General features: G+C 37.5%; 1 protein-coding gene across 4 annotated transcripts in view; it reads left to right on the plus strand.

The window, feature by feature from the left end:
- Positions 1–19605, plus strand: part of LPGAT1 (lysophosphatidylglycerol acyltransferase 1) — a 77005-nt gene that overhangs the window by 15038 nt on the left and 42362 nt on the right. For all 4 annotated transcript variants that reach the window (XM_036852363.1, XM_036852388.1, XM_036852372.1 and 1 more), the window contains one exon: positions 17982–18100. In XM_036852363.1, the coding sequence (XP_036708258.1) occupies positions 17982–18100 (119 nt within the window). The remainder of the gene's footprint in view (positions 1–17981; positions 18101–19605) is intronic.

Raw genomic sequence — 19605 nt, forward strand, 5'->3', positions numbered from 1 at the left:
GAGTCACATGATAACCGTGTAATCACAAGTGTGAAAACAACAAGTGTAGAGGCTATAAGAATAAGTAACAGAGAGCTTGTTCTGGAGGTGATGGTGTCAGGGAGGAATGGCCTCCTTGAGAAAGTGATGTTGAGACTCAGACTTCAAGTATGAGTGGACCAGGTGATGCTGGGGGAGGGGCCACATATACAGAGGATGAAAAGAGTTTGTCATGTTTGAGGAACAAAGGGAAGGCCAGGTTGGCTGCAGCATGGAGTGAATGAAGAGGAGAGGAGTAGGGGTGGTGGTGTTGGTGGGCGTGAGCCGATGAGGCCGAGTCCACTGAGGCCTTGGAGTGCTTACTGAGGAGTTTGAAATTTATCCTAAGAGGAAACAATGCAAGGATTTTAAGCAAGGGAATGATGAACCCAGGTTCGTATCTGAAATTTGTAACTGTAATGATGAAATCAGATTCGTATCTGTAATTCTGCCTGTTTTGTGGAAATGGACTAGAGAGAAGTGAGAGTGTGCAGGCGATACCCTCTGGAAGATTCTCAGCTTCCCCAGGTGAGGTGATAGGTGCTTGGTCCAGGGGTGACGGCAGTGGACATGGAAAGGAGTGAACTAATTGGAGAGTTTTATAGGAGGAAATCTGTCAGGACTTGCTGAGGGAGTGAACATAAAGGATGGAATACATGCGCAGGTGACGGGGGTGACCATGAGGTTTCTGCTGTGAGATGCTGGGTGGATAGGGAAGCCCAGAGAAGGAGCAATGTTGAGAGGAAGGATGAAAATTGAACATAGGCTGAGTGAGAAGCATCTAAGTGTAGCTCTGAAGTAGACGTGGATATGCAGTCTAGAACTCAGAAGAGAAACCTGAGCTAGAAGAGAAACCTGAGCTAGAAAGATAAATTGGGAAATTACCAATGGTATTTAAAGCCATGGAGATGGGTGGGTTCACCTAGGGAGATTGTAAGTACTGAGTGATGAGAGGCCCAGGGTCAGACTTTGAGGGCATGCCAACATTTGGAGGTTGGGGAGAGGAGGGTGGTAGAGCCTGGGAAGGAGCAGCTAGAGAAGTAGAACGAATGCCTGCCCTACAAGTGTGTGTCAGAGTCAGCAGTGTTCCAGGGCTGGGGCTCTCCATGAGAGCTGCTGAGAGTTTACCTTTTGTAAGATGAGAGCTGGTTTAGTCTTTCATTGATTTGGCAAGAGCAGCTTCGTTGAGGTGGTAGAAGTGGAAACTAGCTTGGAGCGGGTTGGAGATGAATGTGACTGGAGGAGCTAAAATGGAAACATGAATGTATGATTTTCCAGAAGCGTGGCTCTGAAGGAATAGAGAGTGATAGTTGCAGGAGAGAAATTGGGTCAAGGGAAGGCTTTAAAATTTTTTTTTAAGATTTAAAAGTTTAGCTTTCAATCCACTTAGAGTTGTACCTGATGAAACCAGGGTCATTTACTTACACGCCTCAAGTATTTAGGAATCTATTCTAAGACTGAATGAGAGAAAGCTTATCAGGGCTCCATGATACGATGAAACATGGAAAGCACTTAGATGCTGGCTCTGGTGACAGAGCTTCCATAATTTGATCCTGTTCTCAACTCTTATTCAGTAAGGCTGCTCTCCCTTGGCCCCTCTGCATTTTCTCATTGATATCCTTCCTGTCCCTAAAATCTGTTCTTCAGTTTCTTTGAAAATTTATCTCCTTATCTAAGCCTATGATGTCCTTGCCCCCTACTCCAGTTTCTACTGTTTCCTTCTTTCTGAACCTCTTTGGCATCTACTCTGTAACTGTGGTTATGAACCTTTGGGCTGAGAGTTTCGGCAGTGCTTCAGAGTTCCCTCAGGGGGTCGAGAATCCATACACATATTAAGTAACATCTGTGGTTGTATAAATAATGGGTCTTATAAATACATGTTAATACTTTTCAAATATATGTAGCTGCTGTTTTGATTAATAAGAAATCCCTTAAAAGCATTATAGACTTTACAGTTGCTTTTTGTTACAGATCTTTTCACTCATTGCTAAAAAAACTACTAGCATAGATCTCTGCCACATTTTTTTTAAATTTAAATTAATTTTAGAATGCTATACCACTCACTTTGAGAAACAGTCTATTAATGATGGAGGGGGTAACTGTTACAAGATATAAAGCCAAATATTTATTAGGCTACTAATGTAGGACAGTAAGACAAGTGTTGGTGAAATGCTCAGATTTCATGTATCATTCCTCTGTGCGCTGAGTGCCCGTATTGCCAGGCCCAGGGCTTGTCACATTTTGTGACATTAAAAAAGACTCTTCATACTTGAAACAGTTAGGACTCACTGCTCTACAACATAAAACATTCAGAATTCTGCTTCATGTTTTTCACGGTTGATTTCACCTTTGCTGTTCCTGTCTCTTTAACTAACTTGTCAATTGCTTCAGGGCAGGGGCTGTGGCTTGTTCTTCTTCCTTATACCTTCCTGCAGAGGTTGGCAAGCTACAGCCCTTAAGCCAAATCCAGCCCGCTGCCTGTTTGTTTTGTAAGTCCTTTCCAGCTCAGGAGGTTTTTATAGATGACGGTTTGCAACTGATCTTGAGCTGATGATAGGAAACACTAACTTTGAACCCCAATTAAGTAAAATCTTACCCCTCGCAAGAAAGAATTTTATTCTTCTCATTAGTAGACCAATATTGCAAAAAGTTGTATTCAATTATTTTTATATTTTGAATTTTGTCAATAAAAAATTTGTAGAAATGTGTTGAAAAACAAATTTGTTATGTAAATACCTATATAATATCCTCAATTTTGCCTCTTGGCCTGCATAGCCTAAAAGTTTTACCATCTGACCTTTTAGAGAAGAAGTTTACTGATCCTTGCCTTATAGTAGTAGTTCCCAAATTCGTCTGCACATCTGCATTATCAAGAGGAGCTTTAACATGTACATTTATGAACTTCTCTACCCTGGAGATTCTGATCAATATATTGAGATGGAGCCTGAGAACCTATATTTTTAACAGGCTATTTAATTGTTTGGGAATCAATGCCTTTTAATGCATTTGTAGGGTTGAACTCCAAGAGATAGTGAAATGAATATTGGATTAGATATCATAGGACAGCTTGTTATTTTCTTACTTCAATATTTACTAACTATGGGACCTTATCCAAGTAACTACTTGTTCTGCAGGTTTTAAAAAAATTTCTTGTTCCTTTGTTTGTAGATGGTTTTGCTTAATCTTCTACATAGTAGTTCTTTTACCTTTGGGGGTTCATAAGAACCTCTTCTAGAGTCTGATGAAAGCTCTGCACCCTCCTCTCAGAAAAGTACACCTATATCAATTTCCTGTGGCTGCCATTACAAGTGACTGCAGAAGCACTTAAAACAGCAGACATTAATTCTGTCACGTTTCTGGAGGGCTGAAGTTCAAATCGAGGTGTCAGCAGGGCTGCACTCACTGCAGAGGCTCTGGGGGAGATTCCTTGTCTCTTCTAGCTGCTGGTAGCTCTCAGCATTCCTGGGCTTGTGGCTGCATCACTCCAAGCTCTACCTCAGGGTCCTGTGGCCGCCTCCTCTTCTCTATGTCTGTTCTCTGTGTGTCACTTGTAAGGACACTTGTCACTGATTGAGGGTCCATCTAGGTAATCCAGAGTTAGCTCCTCTTCTCAAGATCCTTAACTAAATCACACCTTTTACCGTATAATGTAACATTCACAGGTTCCAGAGGTTTGACATGGATATCTTGTGGAGTGGAGGTAGGGGAGCATTTTTTGGCTGACCACAGCACCTTTGCACGTGCTCACAGTTTTACAAACAGTTTCAAGAGGTTCACAGCTCTTTGAAGTCCATTTATGGACCCTATGGACTCCAGGTTTGAACTCCGTGCTCAGTGAGAAGAGCTTTACACCTTAGTGTATTCTAGTCTATTTAGTCTCTCCTCTATGTCATGTCTCCTTTTAATACCAAACTTGAAATGATGTTTTCTTCTTGTGACTTAGATTCTTCAATTTATAGTATGTTTTTTGAGTTAGTTTCTCTGGTTCCTTTAGGAACGATTTATCTTCTAATAAGATTTACTGTTAAAATAAAAACCTTTTCCAATCCTTTTTACTTAATTCTGTTGCAAGGAGACTAACTTCTGTGTAAACTATAGATAACTGGTAATCCTTCCAGTGAGAAGAAAAACTTACCTTGATCGAGTACCTGATGTGCCAGACTTTTTAGCAAGTGCTTACATGCGGCTTCCTATAAATATTGAAAGCAGTCCTGAGAGGGAAATAATATCAACCCCATTAAACAAATGAGAAAAGGAAGACTTCTGGAAGTTAAGTAACTTGCTTAATGTGGATGACAGAGCTAGCAAGGGATGGAGCTGGTCTTTGAATGAAAGTCTTCTACTCTAAAGCCCATGCTACTTTCATTATACCTTGAAAACAGCACACTTCCCTTTTAATTGAATGGTTAATAATTTCATTAGACAGGGGCTATCCATAGTTTGGTTTTAGGGTCCAACAGACTTAGATTTCAGTCAGATTTATAGTGCTTACTTACAGTATTATCTTTTACAATATCTTCTCAGATTCTTATCTTTGAATAAAATTGATATAATGTAAAGTAGATAGCTAGTGGGAAGCAGCCGCATAGCACAGGAAGATCAGCTCAGTGCTTTGTGATCACCTAGAGGGGTGGGATGGGGAGGGTGGGATAGGGAGGGTGGGAGGGAGACGCAAGAGGGAGGAGACATGGGGATATATGTATACATGTAGCTGATTCACTTTGTTGTACAGCAGAAAGTAACACACCATTGTAAAGCAATTATACTCCAATAAAGATGTTAAAAAAAATTATTCACCCACATAAAAAAATAAGATTGATATATGGCCTGTTATGCCTTATGGTGCTGCTGTGGCAATTGAGAGAATATGAGTGAAAGTCCTTTAAAATAAGAAAGTTTTCCTAATATGTGGTACAATTAATTCGTTTCTCCTTTGATTATATTCTTAGTACTTTCTTCTTTTAGTATCCTAGGTTTCAAAGCTTAGGAATATGGCCAAGCCTCAACTCAGAGGGTATATTAGCTCCAACCATGAACTTCTTTGCTTCAGGCTTCTTGGACAGTTGGCTGGCATGAATGCTTCTATGTGCTTTCTGCTCTTTCATTTTAAGGGGCATCCCCAATTTTGTCTAGCTCAGCTCCACTTAGGATATCTACGTTCGTGGTGATTTTCTAAGCAGTTCTCTTCCCCAGGTCAGTTTTTAACTCCTCTCATTGCCTCTTTGCCATGGGTTTGGTTAGTGCCCTGGAACTGTGCTGTGGAGAGTCTTCCCCTTTTCTCTGTCCTCCTCCCCCAACTTCTTCGCACCCTCATTCATCTGTAGATAAGTCTGTTACCCAAAGCTAACATCCCATCTCTCTTGCTTCACCTTACTGATTACTATCTCCTATCTTTGCTCTTAGTCTTCCAGGATATAAAGATACTAAAGACATTCTCACCTTAAAAAAAAAAAAATCCCCCACTTAACAACTAGCTACTCTCCCTCATCCCTGCAGCCCTTCATCCCTTCCCTCCATCCCACATATTATCAGTTCCTTTCCTGCTGGTTTCTGTGGTTTGTGAGATAATGTGCAGAATTCTGGTGCTCTACTAGCCTGGCCCAAGCCTACCTCTTAAGCTGCATCTTTTGGTATTCCTTTCCTTTATTCTTCCTGTTACATTGCAGAATGTCCTTTCTATCAAGAGCCAGTCCCTTTGCTTAGATTCCATTCCTGCCTGCTTGCCCAGGAACCTTCCTCCATTGTTAATCTCCTCTTTATTTAACTTTCATACAAACTCTGAAATTTCCAATTACTCTTAAAAAATTGGAGGGTCTGGTAACCGGGGTCCACATTCCCAGATATCGGCAACAGCCTGGAGCTGGATAGGTAGCTGCCCTCTTTGGGGGTGGGGCACGCACTCTGTTTTTAACACAGTCCCACTGCTCTCTTCTGTCATATAGGAAGCCCACTTCCCTCACTTTTGTCACCTGCCTGGTGACAAAAAAAGGGATTTTATATCTCCTGGCCTAAATTGTAGTATCTGACTTCTAAAAGTATCTCTGTAATCTGACCTCTTATTTACAGATACAACCTCATTTTCCATTTTTCCCAATAGCAACTGTCTGTTCAAGGCCATTTCTCCCATGTCTTTGGTATCTCTTCCCTTCATGTTTTAGCTCCCAATGATTTCTTCTTTCCCTGCCTCCTGTGGTACATAACTTCATGTGTAATGCACTAATCCCCAATTTATCTTTTATTCCCAATAAGTGAGCAGATCTCTTGAGGGCAGGGATCATATTGCATCAGTTAAAAAGTTTGCTTAAGTTTTATATGGAAGAAAATGTATTTTTAAAAAAACTGAAATCATCCAGCTCAGTGAGCTGCTGCCTCAGTAGGATGCTGGCATGATGATAGGCACATGCCAGCGGTATTGATGAGGAGCAGCAGATTCACAATTCCAGTCTCAAGCTTCCTCCAGGGCATAGATCTGAGGACTGGAAAGGCTGGCAAAATTGCTTGTACTATTTAAAATGTTCTCTGTTTCAGTCTTTTACTTCTGCCCTTCCATGCTCTCTCTTCTCTCACCTTTTACTTTTTCTCTCTTTCTTTCTTTTTTGCTAAGTTCCTATAGTTGAATTTAATGAGTTAATTACTTTGTGATAGAATCCCTGTGTATGTTTATGTCCCCCGCAGTGGTAGAATCCTGGTTCTCTATGAAGAGAATAAAACTAGTTGAATGAATGAATACATCAGTAAGTGCTTTGGGGGATAGTGAGCAGGAGGTGCTGTAAATTAATTATCCTCACCATCTGTATGTTTTTCTTTGCAACTAATTCGGTCAGTCAAGAAGCAGCCGTAGAGTTCTGTTTCTTGTATTTGATAAAATATCTGTGAAGTGAGGAACTTGGATTCAGATATCTGTAAATTCCTTTCTAGCTGTAAACTTCATTAAAATCAAAACCCCTACCATATGTAATAGTCTGATTCTAAAACTATTTAGAGCTCTCGTAGCAAAGCAGAGAAGTACCTACATTGCCCACTTATTTCCTAGCAATTTGGTGCAATCCTTTACCTTTAGGAGAAGTTAGAATTTCCCTTCTTCCAATTACTCATTTTAGCAGCCTAAGGCAGATACTACTTAATCTCACTGCTTACACTTTTCCCAATGGAAACAAATTAAAGTACCTTTGATTTAAATCCCCATCTCTGAATTTAGTATAGTGTTCTGTTGGTCAACTTACAAGTGAATGTAAGAAGCTATTTAAAAGGTTGAGAGAACAAAACTTTGAGCAAGTTGAGCATTTTGCATAGAGTGAAGTACTTTTATTGGAACATACTATAAAAAGAAACTTAAGATGTGAAGTCTTAGCTACTTCAACTCTCAGTGGTTTAATAAAATACATTTGAACCAGACTAGTCAGGGGGAGAGGTTTTTAGTTAGTGAAAGTGAGAAAATGAACATTTAAGAAACAGATAAAAAGAGTGCAGCCCACTAGTAGTATCTTCCATTAATACTTTGATCTGGGGAGAAAAACCTTCCTGAATTACAAAAGTAATAAGTCAAATGCTGAAAACAGAAAAATATAAAGAAAAGAAAGAAAAATAACAGAGCAAAAATTATCTGTAGATCTGCCATGCTTTAGTCATCATTATCCTTTGTAATCACATTCTCCCCCAACTTCTAACCCCTGGCAATTCCTGATCTGTTCTCTTTCACTATAATTTTGTCTTTTTTGAGAATGTCATAAAATGGATTTATGCATTATGTAACCTTTTGAGACTGACTTCTTTCACTCAGCATGCCTTTGAAAGTCATCCAAGTTGTTGCATGTATCATTAGAATGTTCTTTTTTGTTGCTGAGTCGTATTCCATTGTATGAATGTACCGCAGTTTATGTCCATTCAGCTACTGAAGGACATTTGGTTTGTTTCTAGTTTTTAGCAATTATGAATAGAGCTGGTATAACATTCATGTACAGGTTTCTGTATTAACTTAAGTTTTCATTTCTCTAGGGTAGGAGTCAACAAACTATGCCCAATGGGCCAAATTTTCCTGTTGCCTGTTTTTGTATGGCCCTATGAGCTAAGAATGGCTTTTACATTTGTAAAGGTTTGTAAAAAACAACAACAACAAAAGAAGAATTTGCAACAGAGACCATATGTGGCCTGCAAAGCTTAAAATATTTAATGGCTGACCCTTTGCAGAAAAAGTTTGCTAACCCCTGCTCTAGGGTAAATACCCAGGAGTGGGTTTCCTGGGTCAGATGGTAAGTGTATTTTTAACTTTATAAGAAACTGCCAGACTGTTTCCAGAGTGGCTATACATTTTGCATTTCTATCAGCAGTGTCTACAAGTTCCAATTTTTCTTCATCCTTATCAAAATTTGGTATTATCAGTATGTTTAATTTTAGTCATTCTAGTAAATGTATAGTGGTTGCTCGTCATGGTTTTAATTTGTATTTCCCTAGTGGCTGATGATGTTGAACATCTTCATATGGTTGTTTGCCATCCTTATATCCTCTTTGGTGAGGTGTCCAAGTTTTCTGCCTGGTTTTTAATTGGGTGGTTTGTTATCTTACTGCTGAGTTTTGGAAGTTCTATAAGTATTCTGGATACAAAGACACAAATCCTTTGTTGGATATGTGATTGCATATATTTTCTCCCAGTCTTTTCATTCTCTTAACAGTGTCTTTTGCTGAGCAAAAGGTTTAAATTTCGATGAAGTGCAATTTACTGATTTTTTTTCTTTTATGAGTTATGCTTTTTCTGTCAAGTCTAAGAACACTGCCTAACCCCAGGTCATGGAGGTCTTCCCCTAAATTTTCTTTTGGAAGTTTTGGAGTTCTAAGTTTTACATTTAACTATATGATCCATTTCAAATTAATTGTTGTATAAGGTATCGGTTTAGGTTTCATATTTTTCTAACATTGTTTTTTGAAAAGACTATTCTTTCTCCATTGGATTGACTTTACACCTTTGTCAAAAATCATTTAGCCATGTTTGTGTGGTCTATTTCTGGGCTCTCTTTTCTGCTCTGTTGATCTGTGTGTCTGATCCTTCACCAATACCATGCCATTTGATTATTGTAGCTTTATAGTAAGTTTTAAAATTGGGTAGTGTGATTCCTCCAACTTTATTCTTCCTTTTCAAAGTTATTTTGGTTTTTCTAGTTTGTTGGCCTTTCTTTATAAGTTTTAGAATCCAATTGCCTGTATCTGCAAAAATTCTTATTGGCATTTTGATTAGAATTGTGTTTTACTTGTAGATCAATTTGTGGGAGAATTGATATCTTTAATGTGTTGAATCTTTCAATCCATGAACATGGTATTCATTTCATTTTGGCCTTCTTTGATTTCTTTCATCAGCACGTTGTAGTTTTCAGCATACAGATCCTGTCCATGTGTTTTAGATTTATACCTAAGTATATTTTTTGAGCTATTGTAAGTTGGATTTAATTTTTAAAAATTTCTTATCATTCATTCCTAGTATAAAAATATGATTGATACTTACTGTTGAGTTTGTAGTTGTTTAGTAACTTTGCTAAACTCACTTATTAATAATAGGAGCTTTTTGTAGATTAATTGGGACATTCTACAGAGACAGTCATGCTATTTGTGAATATGGGCAGAATTATCTCTTCCTTTCCAACCTGTATGATTTTCATTTCTTTTTCTTTTTTCTTTTTTTTTGCATTATTGAACTGGCTAGGACTTCTGGAATAATGTTAAATAAGAGAGGTGAGATTGGACGTCCTTGCCTTATTCTCAATCTTAGGGAGAAAGCACTCATATATAATTAATACTAAATATTATGTTAACTATAGGTTTTGTGTAGAAACACTTTATTACATTGAGGAAATTCCTTTCTGTTCTCAGTTTACTGAGAGTTTTTTTCATGAATGTATATTGGAATTTGTTTAGTGCTTTTTGTGCATCAATTCATATGTGACTTAGTCTGTTTGAGCTGCTATAACAAAATGTCACAGGCTGGGTGGCTTATAAACAACAGAAATTTATTGCTTATAGTTCTGGAGGCTTGGAAGTCCAAGACAAGGTGCCAGCATAGTCACCTTCTGATGAGGGCTCTCTTCATGGTTCATAGCCTTTTCACTGTGCCCTCATTTGGTAGAATGGGCTAGACAGCTCAGTGGGATCTCTTTTATAAGCGCACTAATCCCATTCATGAGGGCTCAACCCTTATGACCTAATCACTTTCCAAAGTCCTCATCTGCTAATGCCATCACCTTTGGGGGTTAGGACTTCAACATTTGAATTTTAGGGGGACACAGACCTTCAGACCATACCAATATAATCATGAGTTTTTTCTTCCTTAGATTGTTAATATGGTGGACTATTACACTGATTAATTTTTAATATTCAATCAACCTTGCATTCCTGTGATGATAAACCTTACTTGGTTGCAGTGTATATTATTGGATCCCATTTTCTAACATTTTTTGAGGATTTTAATGGATATAAGTCTATAGTTTTGTTTGTTTGTTTGTTTGTTTCTGGTTTTGGTATAAGGGTAATGCTGGCCTTCTAAAGTAAACTTGAAAGTTTTCCCTTCTTTTCTGTTTTCTGGAAGAGATTGTATAGAATTGGTGTTATTTCTTTTTAAAATGTTTGGCAGAATTTGCTAGTGAAATCATCTGGGCCAGAAGAATTATTTTTTGGAAGATTTCTGACTATAAAATCAATTTCTTTAATAGGCTGCTTTATTTTCTGTCTTTCACATTAAAGGCTTTTTCTGGGTATCTGGTAATACATGATGATCTGTTCTTATTTAAGAGTAGGGGACTATAAAGTTGATTGGTAGCCCTGTTAGTGGCTGCGTCTTGTCCACACTAAGCCTCATTGTAGGATAATCTGACTGGAATACTTCACTGGAGAATCCTAAATGTCAGTATTTTTAGATCTTCTCTCTTGAGCTGATCAGATTTCCTAGAGAAGACTCCTCCAGACTCTTGCTGCCATATCCTGGGGCTGAGTGGGTAAAGGTCAGGCATCAGAGGGCTTGATCTTTGTTTTTAATAAGCACATGTTCACTTAGTCCTCATGTTGTCTGTACTATTCTCATTTGTTATTTAACCTCACTCTGATTTTACCACAGGCTTATATTGACCTAAATCATTTTGAACTTTCTAACTTAGTGGTTTTAAATGGATAGAGGTGGGGGTGGGATGTTAGAAATGTGTAGGCTGTTGAGGGTTGTAACAGAGAATGTTGGCCAGGTGTGCTAAAAGTTTTGCAATGCTGATGACTGCAGGAAGAATTGCTTCTCCCGAGATACCAATATCTCCCCTGTTGGAAACTGTCTGGGTTTAAGTTAAAGCAAATCTCAATACCAGTTAGAGTTAATTCTCACTTATTATCTTTGACTTTCTTGCTCTTTCTTTTTCCATTCTTGCCAGTGGTGATTTAGATTATACTGGTATTTGAAATTAGCAACTATTTTAAAGTTTTCTTTTAAGCAGGTAGCTAGAGTGGAAGTGAAAAGACTAGTTAGGAGGTCACTTCAGAAATCCAAGAAAGAGGTATTGATGGCTTGGCCTAGAGTAGTAGTAGTAAAGAAGGAGAGACATAGAGGTTGCAGGATGTGTCTTAGAGATAGAGTCCAAAGGACTTAGAGATGGATTAAATATGGAGAATTGAGGAAAGGGGGGAATCAAAAGTGGTCTTAGGTTTGGTCTTGAATTGACTGGGTGAATGATAGTGTCCTTCACTGAGACGGAGAAGGCTAGGGTAAAGAGCTGGTTCTGTATTGAGCACATTAAATTTAAGATACCTGTATCCTGGGCCCAAAGACAATGTTGATTTTTATTTTTCTTAGGTATTCTTTGCCTCTTTAGACTTGTTTATTATTCAACTGTCATGCAAAAAAAACACTTGATCCTTGGCTTCTGCACCATTCCTTATTGTTGCCGCCCACTAACCTTATTTGTTGAGGACTTTGGGACTTGGCTTGTCCACCCCACTTCTTGGCATAATCATGGGCAACGTCAGGGGCTGTGTGGGCAACTTACCCGTTACTGTTCTCAAGGTTCCTTGATGTAGCCTGCCAGCAGTGACAGCATGATACAGTGGTTTTGAATCCCAGTTCCCCTACTTTCTAACTGTGTAACTTTGAAGATACTGCTTAACCTTTTGTGTCTCACTTTCTTCAATTGTAAATTGGGGATAACAGTGTCTGTACATTTGGGATTTTGTGAAGATTACATAGGAAAATAATGTGAATTATTTTCTCTTACTAATTATTAATGCCTGACACATAGTAAGCATTCTATAAATGTTGGCTATTAAGATTATTAGTATTTAATTATATATCTATTTAATAATATATGCTACTATTATTCTTTTAGTTAAACAACCCCTCCAAAAGCTACACCTTGAGCCTTGCCTCCTCAAGTTTAACCTCTTAAATTAAATTAAATTAAATTAATTAAAGTGCCAAAAAAAGGGCACTGACCACAACTTCCTAGTATGTTCAGTATACTTGTTTTAAGAAAATAAAACAAAACTCATCAGAGCTAAAATTCCAGTGGTTCTTATTTACAGATATACATTAGATTCACCCGGAGGCTTTCTCACAACGTCTGGGCCCTATCTATGGGGGTTTGAGTAGGATGGGTAAAGGTGGAGATGGGGGATGGCTTCAAGTATCTCTACTATAATAGCCCTCCCTCTGTTTTCTTTAGTGAATTACCCCCTTGCTTGGTTCCTTTCCTCACCAGTCTCCTCTCCATTAATCAGTACCTTAATCTACTTTCTCACGGCTACCCTTCATGTCCTCACTCCCTTTTTATCTTCCTCTGCTAACCCCTAACTTTGGATGAATCCAACCCACTCTGCCTCCAATGTGTGTTACTGAAAGCCACAGTTCTTGAGCTACATGAGATTCTTTCATGTGTTTTTTTGCTCTCTAATCTTTACTATTCATATTAGAATACCTGACCTTACGTGACACAGTAGTTGTATGACTCTTTTAGTTAATAGTGATTTCAAAAGTAACTTCAACTGTCATGTAATCTAATTGCCCAGGACGTCTGTGATTCTGTCATTTATATCTCAGTCATCTTCACAATACGTTTGAGTAGCATAATGATATTATTAATGTTTCTTAAGTGAGTCACAGAATGGTAAAATAGTTTGTGGCATCAGCTTGCAGGCATTTTTTTTTGCACTTTGAGAAGTAAGCTGTTATGGTCGTGTATAAAGCAACCTTTCTTCTCCACATTAATTCTGTTTTGTGGGTCAGTATAACAGCTTTAGCATCACTGTTTTTAAGGAAATTGTGATGGTTTATTGTTGTTTTTATTTTCTTTTTGAGATGTGAACTGTCATGATCAATTTTAGTCTAAAACTTTTGGGGGAGGTTTATTAATGTGTGTGCGTGTATGTGTGTGTGTGTGTAGTGGGTGATAATCTTTGGCTTTGGTTTTTAACAAGAAGTTTTAAAAATTCAATTACAACTAGGGAACTTTTCTTCCAGTTTTTACTCAGTTGTCTTTCATTCCCTTTGGAAATAGTGGACCTGACCCAGTTCTTTTTTGAGAATTCCTTTCACAGAACAGTGTGTTAAAATATTTTTGTCCTTCTAATCAAGTACAATGTAAGAACTGGCAGGCATCCATAGCTTCTGTTCTTTAACATGAGAATAATTCTATTCCTTGATTAAGATACTGGCTCCGTTATTATACTTACTGGTTTGGATAGCAGGGTATGATTTGAGGAACATAGCTATTTCAAACATAAAATAAATGCTTTTTCTCTACAAGCATTTTTTAATCTTGATTTTGTTAGTCATATAACTTTCTAACAGTGATCTTTGAAGTATATAATGGTTTGGTAAAAGAAGAATACCATAGATACTGGAAATGAAATTTATTGTTGAATAAAATTTAGATTATTATAAAATCCAACATGACTTTATTGCTACATCAGGATAATTTTAAAAAGTTGATCCTTCTACCTTCACTTGTTTGATTTAGTATGTGTGTGAGTCTTAGCAAATTGACATTTAGTTTGAAAATTAATTTTAGCTAAGTTATGGCTGAGAGATAAAATATGTATTGGATTAACTCTTAATGATTATACCCTGAAAGTATTATAGAAATAAACACTGAGAACCATTTATAATACATAATGGTAGATTTCTATGATAATGTTCTGGATGTTTAAAATACAGTGCTGTTGTTCTTTTCCTATAGTTGGTTAGAAAAAAACTATAATTTTGGGGGAATAGAATGGAAAAGAGAAAGGATTGGGAAAATTGAGGAGGGTGGAGTATATCAGTTTCAGAGAGCTGCCATAACAAAGTACCACAAACAAAGTTCCTGTGGCTTAAAACAACAGGAATTTATTCTCTCACAGTTCCAGAGGTTAGAAGTCTGAAATTGAGGTGCTGACAGGGTTGTGTTCTGTCTGAAGGCTCTGGTGGGAAGGATCCTTCCTTGCCTCTTGGTCGCTTTGGGTGGTTGTCTGCAGTCCTTGGCTTGTAGACACATCACTCCAGTCTTTGCCTCCATTGTCGTGTGGCATTTTCCCTGTGTATCTCTGTCCAAATTTCCCTCTTTTTATAAGGATACCAGTCATATTGGATATAGGTTTAGGGCCCATCCTAATCCATTATGACCTCATCTTAACTTGATACATCTACAAAGCCCCTGTTTCCAAATAGGGTCACATTCACAGGTTTTGGATGGATGTAAATTTGGTGGGACACTATTTAAGCCAGAACAGAGAGTTCTAAATTCAATTTATATTTTGAGATTTAAACCAACACACTAGATTTATCTACTTTATATAAAGCAAGTAAGATACATTTTAAGTAGAAAACTTATTTTTATTTGCAGTTATATTCACACGTATGCTTTCCTACTGCACAGGCCTAGGTATCTAGTATTTTCCATTCATGTAGCAGAAATTGCATTAAAGGACTATTTGGTTATGAAACATCTATTTATATAGATGTGGAGCTAGAAGACCTTCCACATTACCTCTTTTTTTAAAAATTTTATTTATTTATTTATTTATTTATTTATTTATTTATTTTTGGCTGTGTTGGGTCTTCGTTTCTGTGCGAGGGCTTTCTCTAGTTGCGGCAAGCGGGGGCCACTCTTCATCGCGGTGCACGGGCCTCTTACTATCGCGGCCTCTGTTGTTGCGGAGCACAGGCTCCAGACACGCAGGCTCAGTAGTTGTGGCTCACGGGCCTAGTTGCTCCGCGGCATGTGGGATCTTCCCAGACCAGGGCTCGAACCCATGTCCCCTGCATTAGCAGGCAGATTCTCAACGATTGCACCACCAGGGAAGCCTCACATTACCTCTTAATAGCCTAATATTTATAGAACCAAGTTAGACTTTTCTTGAGTGTTTTAACTGCATTAGAATAATACTTTTGTTCTTATTTGTTTTATATCCACAGTGCCTGATGCTGATTTATTGAGTGAAGAATGAATTAATGAAAGAATGGTGTGTGTGTGTGTGTGTGTGTGTGTATGTGTGCATGTGTACGGCACGCTCACATTCATTGAAGGGTTGTCAACAGAGACATGATATGAGGAGTTTTCATTTAGTAAATATATTCTCTCTTCACACATTGTTCTGCACTTTGCTTCTATTACTTAGAGTATATCATTCCATATTAGTGTAAAAATGCTATGATTACATAATATTCCATTGCATGGATATATTATAATTTGACTAGTCTCCCTTTTTATTTTTAATTGTGACAAAATACACATAACATAAAATTTACCATTTTAACCATTTTTAAGTGTCAGTATTAAGTATATTCACATTATTGTGTAACCAATCTCCAAAACTTTTGCATTTTACAAAACCAAAACTCCATACTAATTAAACAACTCCCCAGTTTTCCCTGCTGTCAACCACCATTTTAGAAATTTCTATGAATTTGAGCTAGTCTCTCTTTTTAGCTGTTATCATCTTTGCTCTTATAAACAATGCTGCAATAAAGAGCTTTGCATATGTGTCATTTTACACATGAATAAGTATATCTGTAAGATGAATTCCTAGAAGCGGACTTGCTGGGTAGAAGGATTTTCACATTTCTTAGTTCTGATATATATATCGCCAAATTGACTTCCAAAACTCTTGTACCAATTTATACTCCCCCTGCTCCCACACACAATGTATATCAGCTATTCAAGTATGTTTCAGTAAAGTTAGCTTGTCAGCTAAACTTCACTGGCAACTTGGGAAAGGAAAGGCCGCTGTGAAGGAAAGTTGGTGCTGCTGGGCTGTCCCCAGTGTTCTACGTCTATTCCTTAAGGATTACTTGACATCTGTAATGTAGTTTCCATTCTGCATTCATTTTAAAAACTTAAAAGCTTTCACCATACAGTGTAAGCTATTTGTGTGTTAGTAATAACTTCTGAGAGAATGACTGGAATACATCACTTTGCAAGTAGGTACCACAACTGAATATATGTTCAGCCCAGCTGAAATTCCCTTAATACAAGTCTTTAAGATCTTTAAAATGAATGCATAGATGCCTTGCTTAAATGGCTGGTTGTTTTTTTTTTTTGGCTGCATTGGGTCTTCCATGCTGTGCACAGGCTCTCTCTAGTTGCGGCGAGCGGGGGCTACTCTTCGTTGCGGTGCGCGGGCTTCTCACTGCGGTGGCTTCTCTTGTTGCGGAGCACAGGCTCTAGGCGTGGGGGCTTCACTAGTTGTGGCACGCGGGCTCAGTAGTTGTGGCTCGCCGGCTCTAGAGCGCAGGCTTAGTAGTTGTGACGCATGGGCTTAGCGGCTCCGCGACATGTGGGATCTTCCCAGACCAAAGCTCGAACCCGTTTCCCCTGCATTGGCAGGAGGATTGTTAACCACTGTGCCACCAGGGAAGCCCTTAAATGGCTTTTAATAAAAAGAAAAAATTAGCAGAACTCTTTTCTCAAATGAACTCTTATGAGGAGCTCCGCTATATTGGGGTGACAGTGAAAGGTGACTGTGAAGGAGGGAGGCTGGCAGAGGTAAAGCAGGTGAGCAACAGGTCTCCCATCCCTATTTCATCCAGAACTATTACACACAGGTGAGTCAACTTCTTTCCTTATAGCAGTGAGTGAGATGAGTGAATGCTAACATATATTCAGCCTCTGGTAATTCACGTCAGACATTTGAGGAACCTAGAACCTTCTTTGGAGAGTCCTGATGTTTGACACTGGTGCTCAATTTTATTTTTTTGCGTGTAGTAAATTTGGTATAAATTGAGGCGTAACTACTTGGAGATATCATTATTTTCCTTAGAGTGTACATATAGGTTTTGGTGCATTGACTTTTCATCTGGAGATTTTTAATAAATGTAACATCCTTAATTAGTTTTCTTGTAAAATGAAAATGCTTACACATTTTATAATACTTGCATATTTTATTATAAAGTAGAATTTAAGGGGGCTTTGGGAACCACCTCCCAATGATGATCAGTATTAAGTTTTGAATTCATTTCCCCAGACTTTTTTCAATGCCTTAAGTTACATGTAAATTTTATTCCTTCTTTGAAAAGATGGGATTATATTATATATACTGTTTTGTGGTATGTTTTGTTTACTTGATAAGTCCTTTTGGGTTAGTGTATATAGATATCCTCCATTCTTTTAATGGGTTTATACTCTTCCATTATATAAAAATTATCCATTCCCCTGTTGGTGAACACTTAAGTTGCAATAAATATCCTTTGTGCATATCTTTGCCTGTTTGGACAAATGTTTCTATAGGATAAACTCTTAAATAGAATTTCTAAATCAAAGGTATGGCCGTTTTACATTTTAACGGATATTTTGGGTCTCTATAAAACATGAACATCCTGATTTTTATAGGAAATAAACTTAGTTCTAAACTTTTAGAAGTTTTAGCTAAGTGATGTATCATCATTAATGTGCACCAGTGTTTCTAATATAAGGCTTCTGGAAATGTATAAACTTTTTAAATGACAGCTTTGAAACTTTTTGTTCTTACAGTGATGGAATGGGGGGAAGATATTAAAGCAATTTCAAAAGATGAAGCAGTAATGTTGGTGAATCATCAGGCAACAGGAGATGTGTGTACTTTGATGATGTGCCTCCAGGACAAAGGACTGGTAAGCCATCCTGAAGGCAGAGATAGACTGCAGAAAGGGGAGGTTAACAGAGAATCAATTTAACGGTCTTACCACAGTTGGGAATGTAGACTTACACTTTAATATGTATACTTTTCATGAAAATTTAGAAAAATTTAAAAAGAGAAATATACTATGTATATAACTCTAAATTACTCTAAGAGAGGAATTTACAGACCTCAAGAAAAATAACTGGGATAATGTGGATTATATCTCCACAAAGCTGTTTTTTAAAAAAGATAACTGAAATGAAAGCAAAGTTAATATGGTTCAGCATGGGGCTGTCTTGAGGTGAGTGGTGGATTGCCAGTTTGAGAAATACAAACACAAAAAGCAGTTTGCTTAAGATAGAAGAGCAAAATTGGACAGGGAATTAGGTGATCTTGGGGATCTTTAGCCAGAAGAAAGTAAAGTAAATATTATTTTGGATTTCACTTAGAAAGCAAATTGAAAGGAAAGATATTAGGGCCATTTTATTCAGTGTTCTAGGGCTGTGTTTGAACTGTTGATTTCACATTGCTTATATTGCTACCTAAAACACACCTGTTAACTGGGAGGGTTTAAAATAAAGTCAGTCCTTAACATTAAAAGAATTGTTACCTTAAGAGAAGGTAAAGCGGTTATGTTCATAGAAAAGTAAATAAATAGAAAATATATAAAATTAATGGAATTAATATTTGGCCTAATAGTGAAGAAACAAATCAATAGGTATTTCATAAGTGTTTCATATTCATGGTCACCGACTATAAATATAGAAGACCATCCTATAAGATACTATCCCCTTAAAGCAACTAATAATCTAGTGGTAGGTGGAGAGAGGGAATAGCAAACAATACTTAATTGCAAAGTGAGAAATATTCAGTGGAAAGTGAGCTCACCTTGTACTTGGTGGATATAGAAAACTTTGTGGAGGGGAGAGGATGTAAACTTGACCTTGAAGGGTGAGTAAAATTTAGTTAGGCAGAGTAGTGAAGCAAGGGCCTCTTCTTTAATGAAATAATCTTGGCCAAAACACTAAGGCAAGAATACGCCTGATGTGTTTAGGTCCCAGAGAGTTTGATTCAGCAGCTCAGGGGTCAGAAAATGAGGTGACAGTAAATGGAAAATATGTTTGCTTATTATGGAATCTGTTTTTGTTGTTTATCTGAAAAGCAGAGGCATAATTTTGCTAGAATGTAGAATAAATTCAGTCCTTTCTTATATTCAGAATCTTATATTCGGAATTGTTAAAATAAAAGAATATCACTGTGTAGATATATTTGCATTATAATAATATTTATTGCCTGTCCCCTAAATTCTTGATGTTAAAATTGTGTAAAAACTAGTTTATTTGGCTTTGTATCAAGGAGAACATTTTTATGCTTACCGATAAGATACTTACATTTATAGTGATTTTTCTGAGGGCCTACAGTGTCTTCTATTGGTTTTTGAATCTCAAAGAGTGCTTAAAATGGTGAGTATAAATATGCCTAACTTTGTTACTCTAA

This window comes from Balaenoptera musculus, chromosome 1, assembly GCF_009873245.2.
Source record: "Balaenoptera musculus isolate JJ_BM4_2016_0621 chromosome 1, mBalMus1.pri.v3, whole genome shotgun sequence".
In the NCBI taxonomy this organism is placed as follows: Eukaryota; Metazoa; Chordata; class Mammalia; order Artiodactyla; family Balaenopteridae; genus Balaenoptera; species Balaenoptera musculus.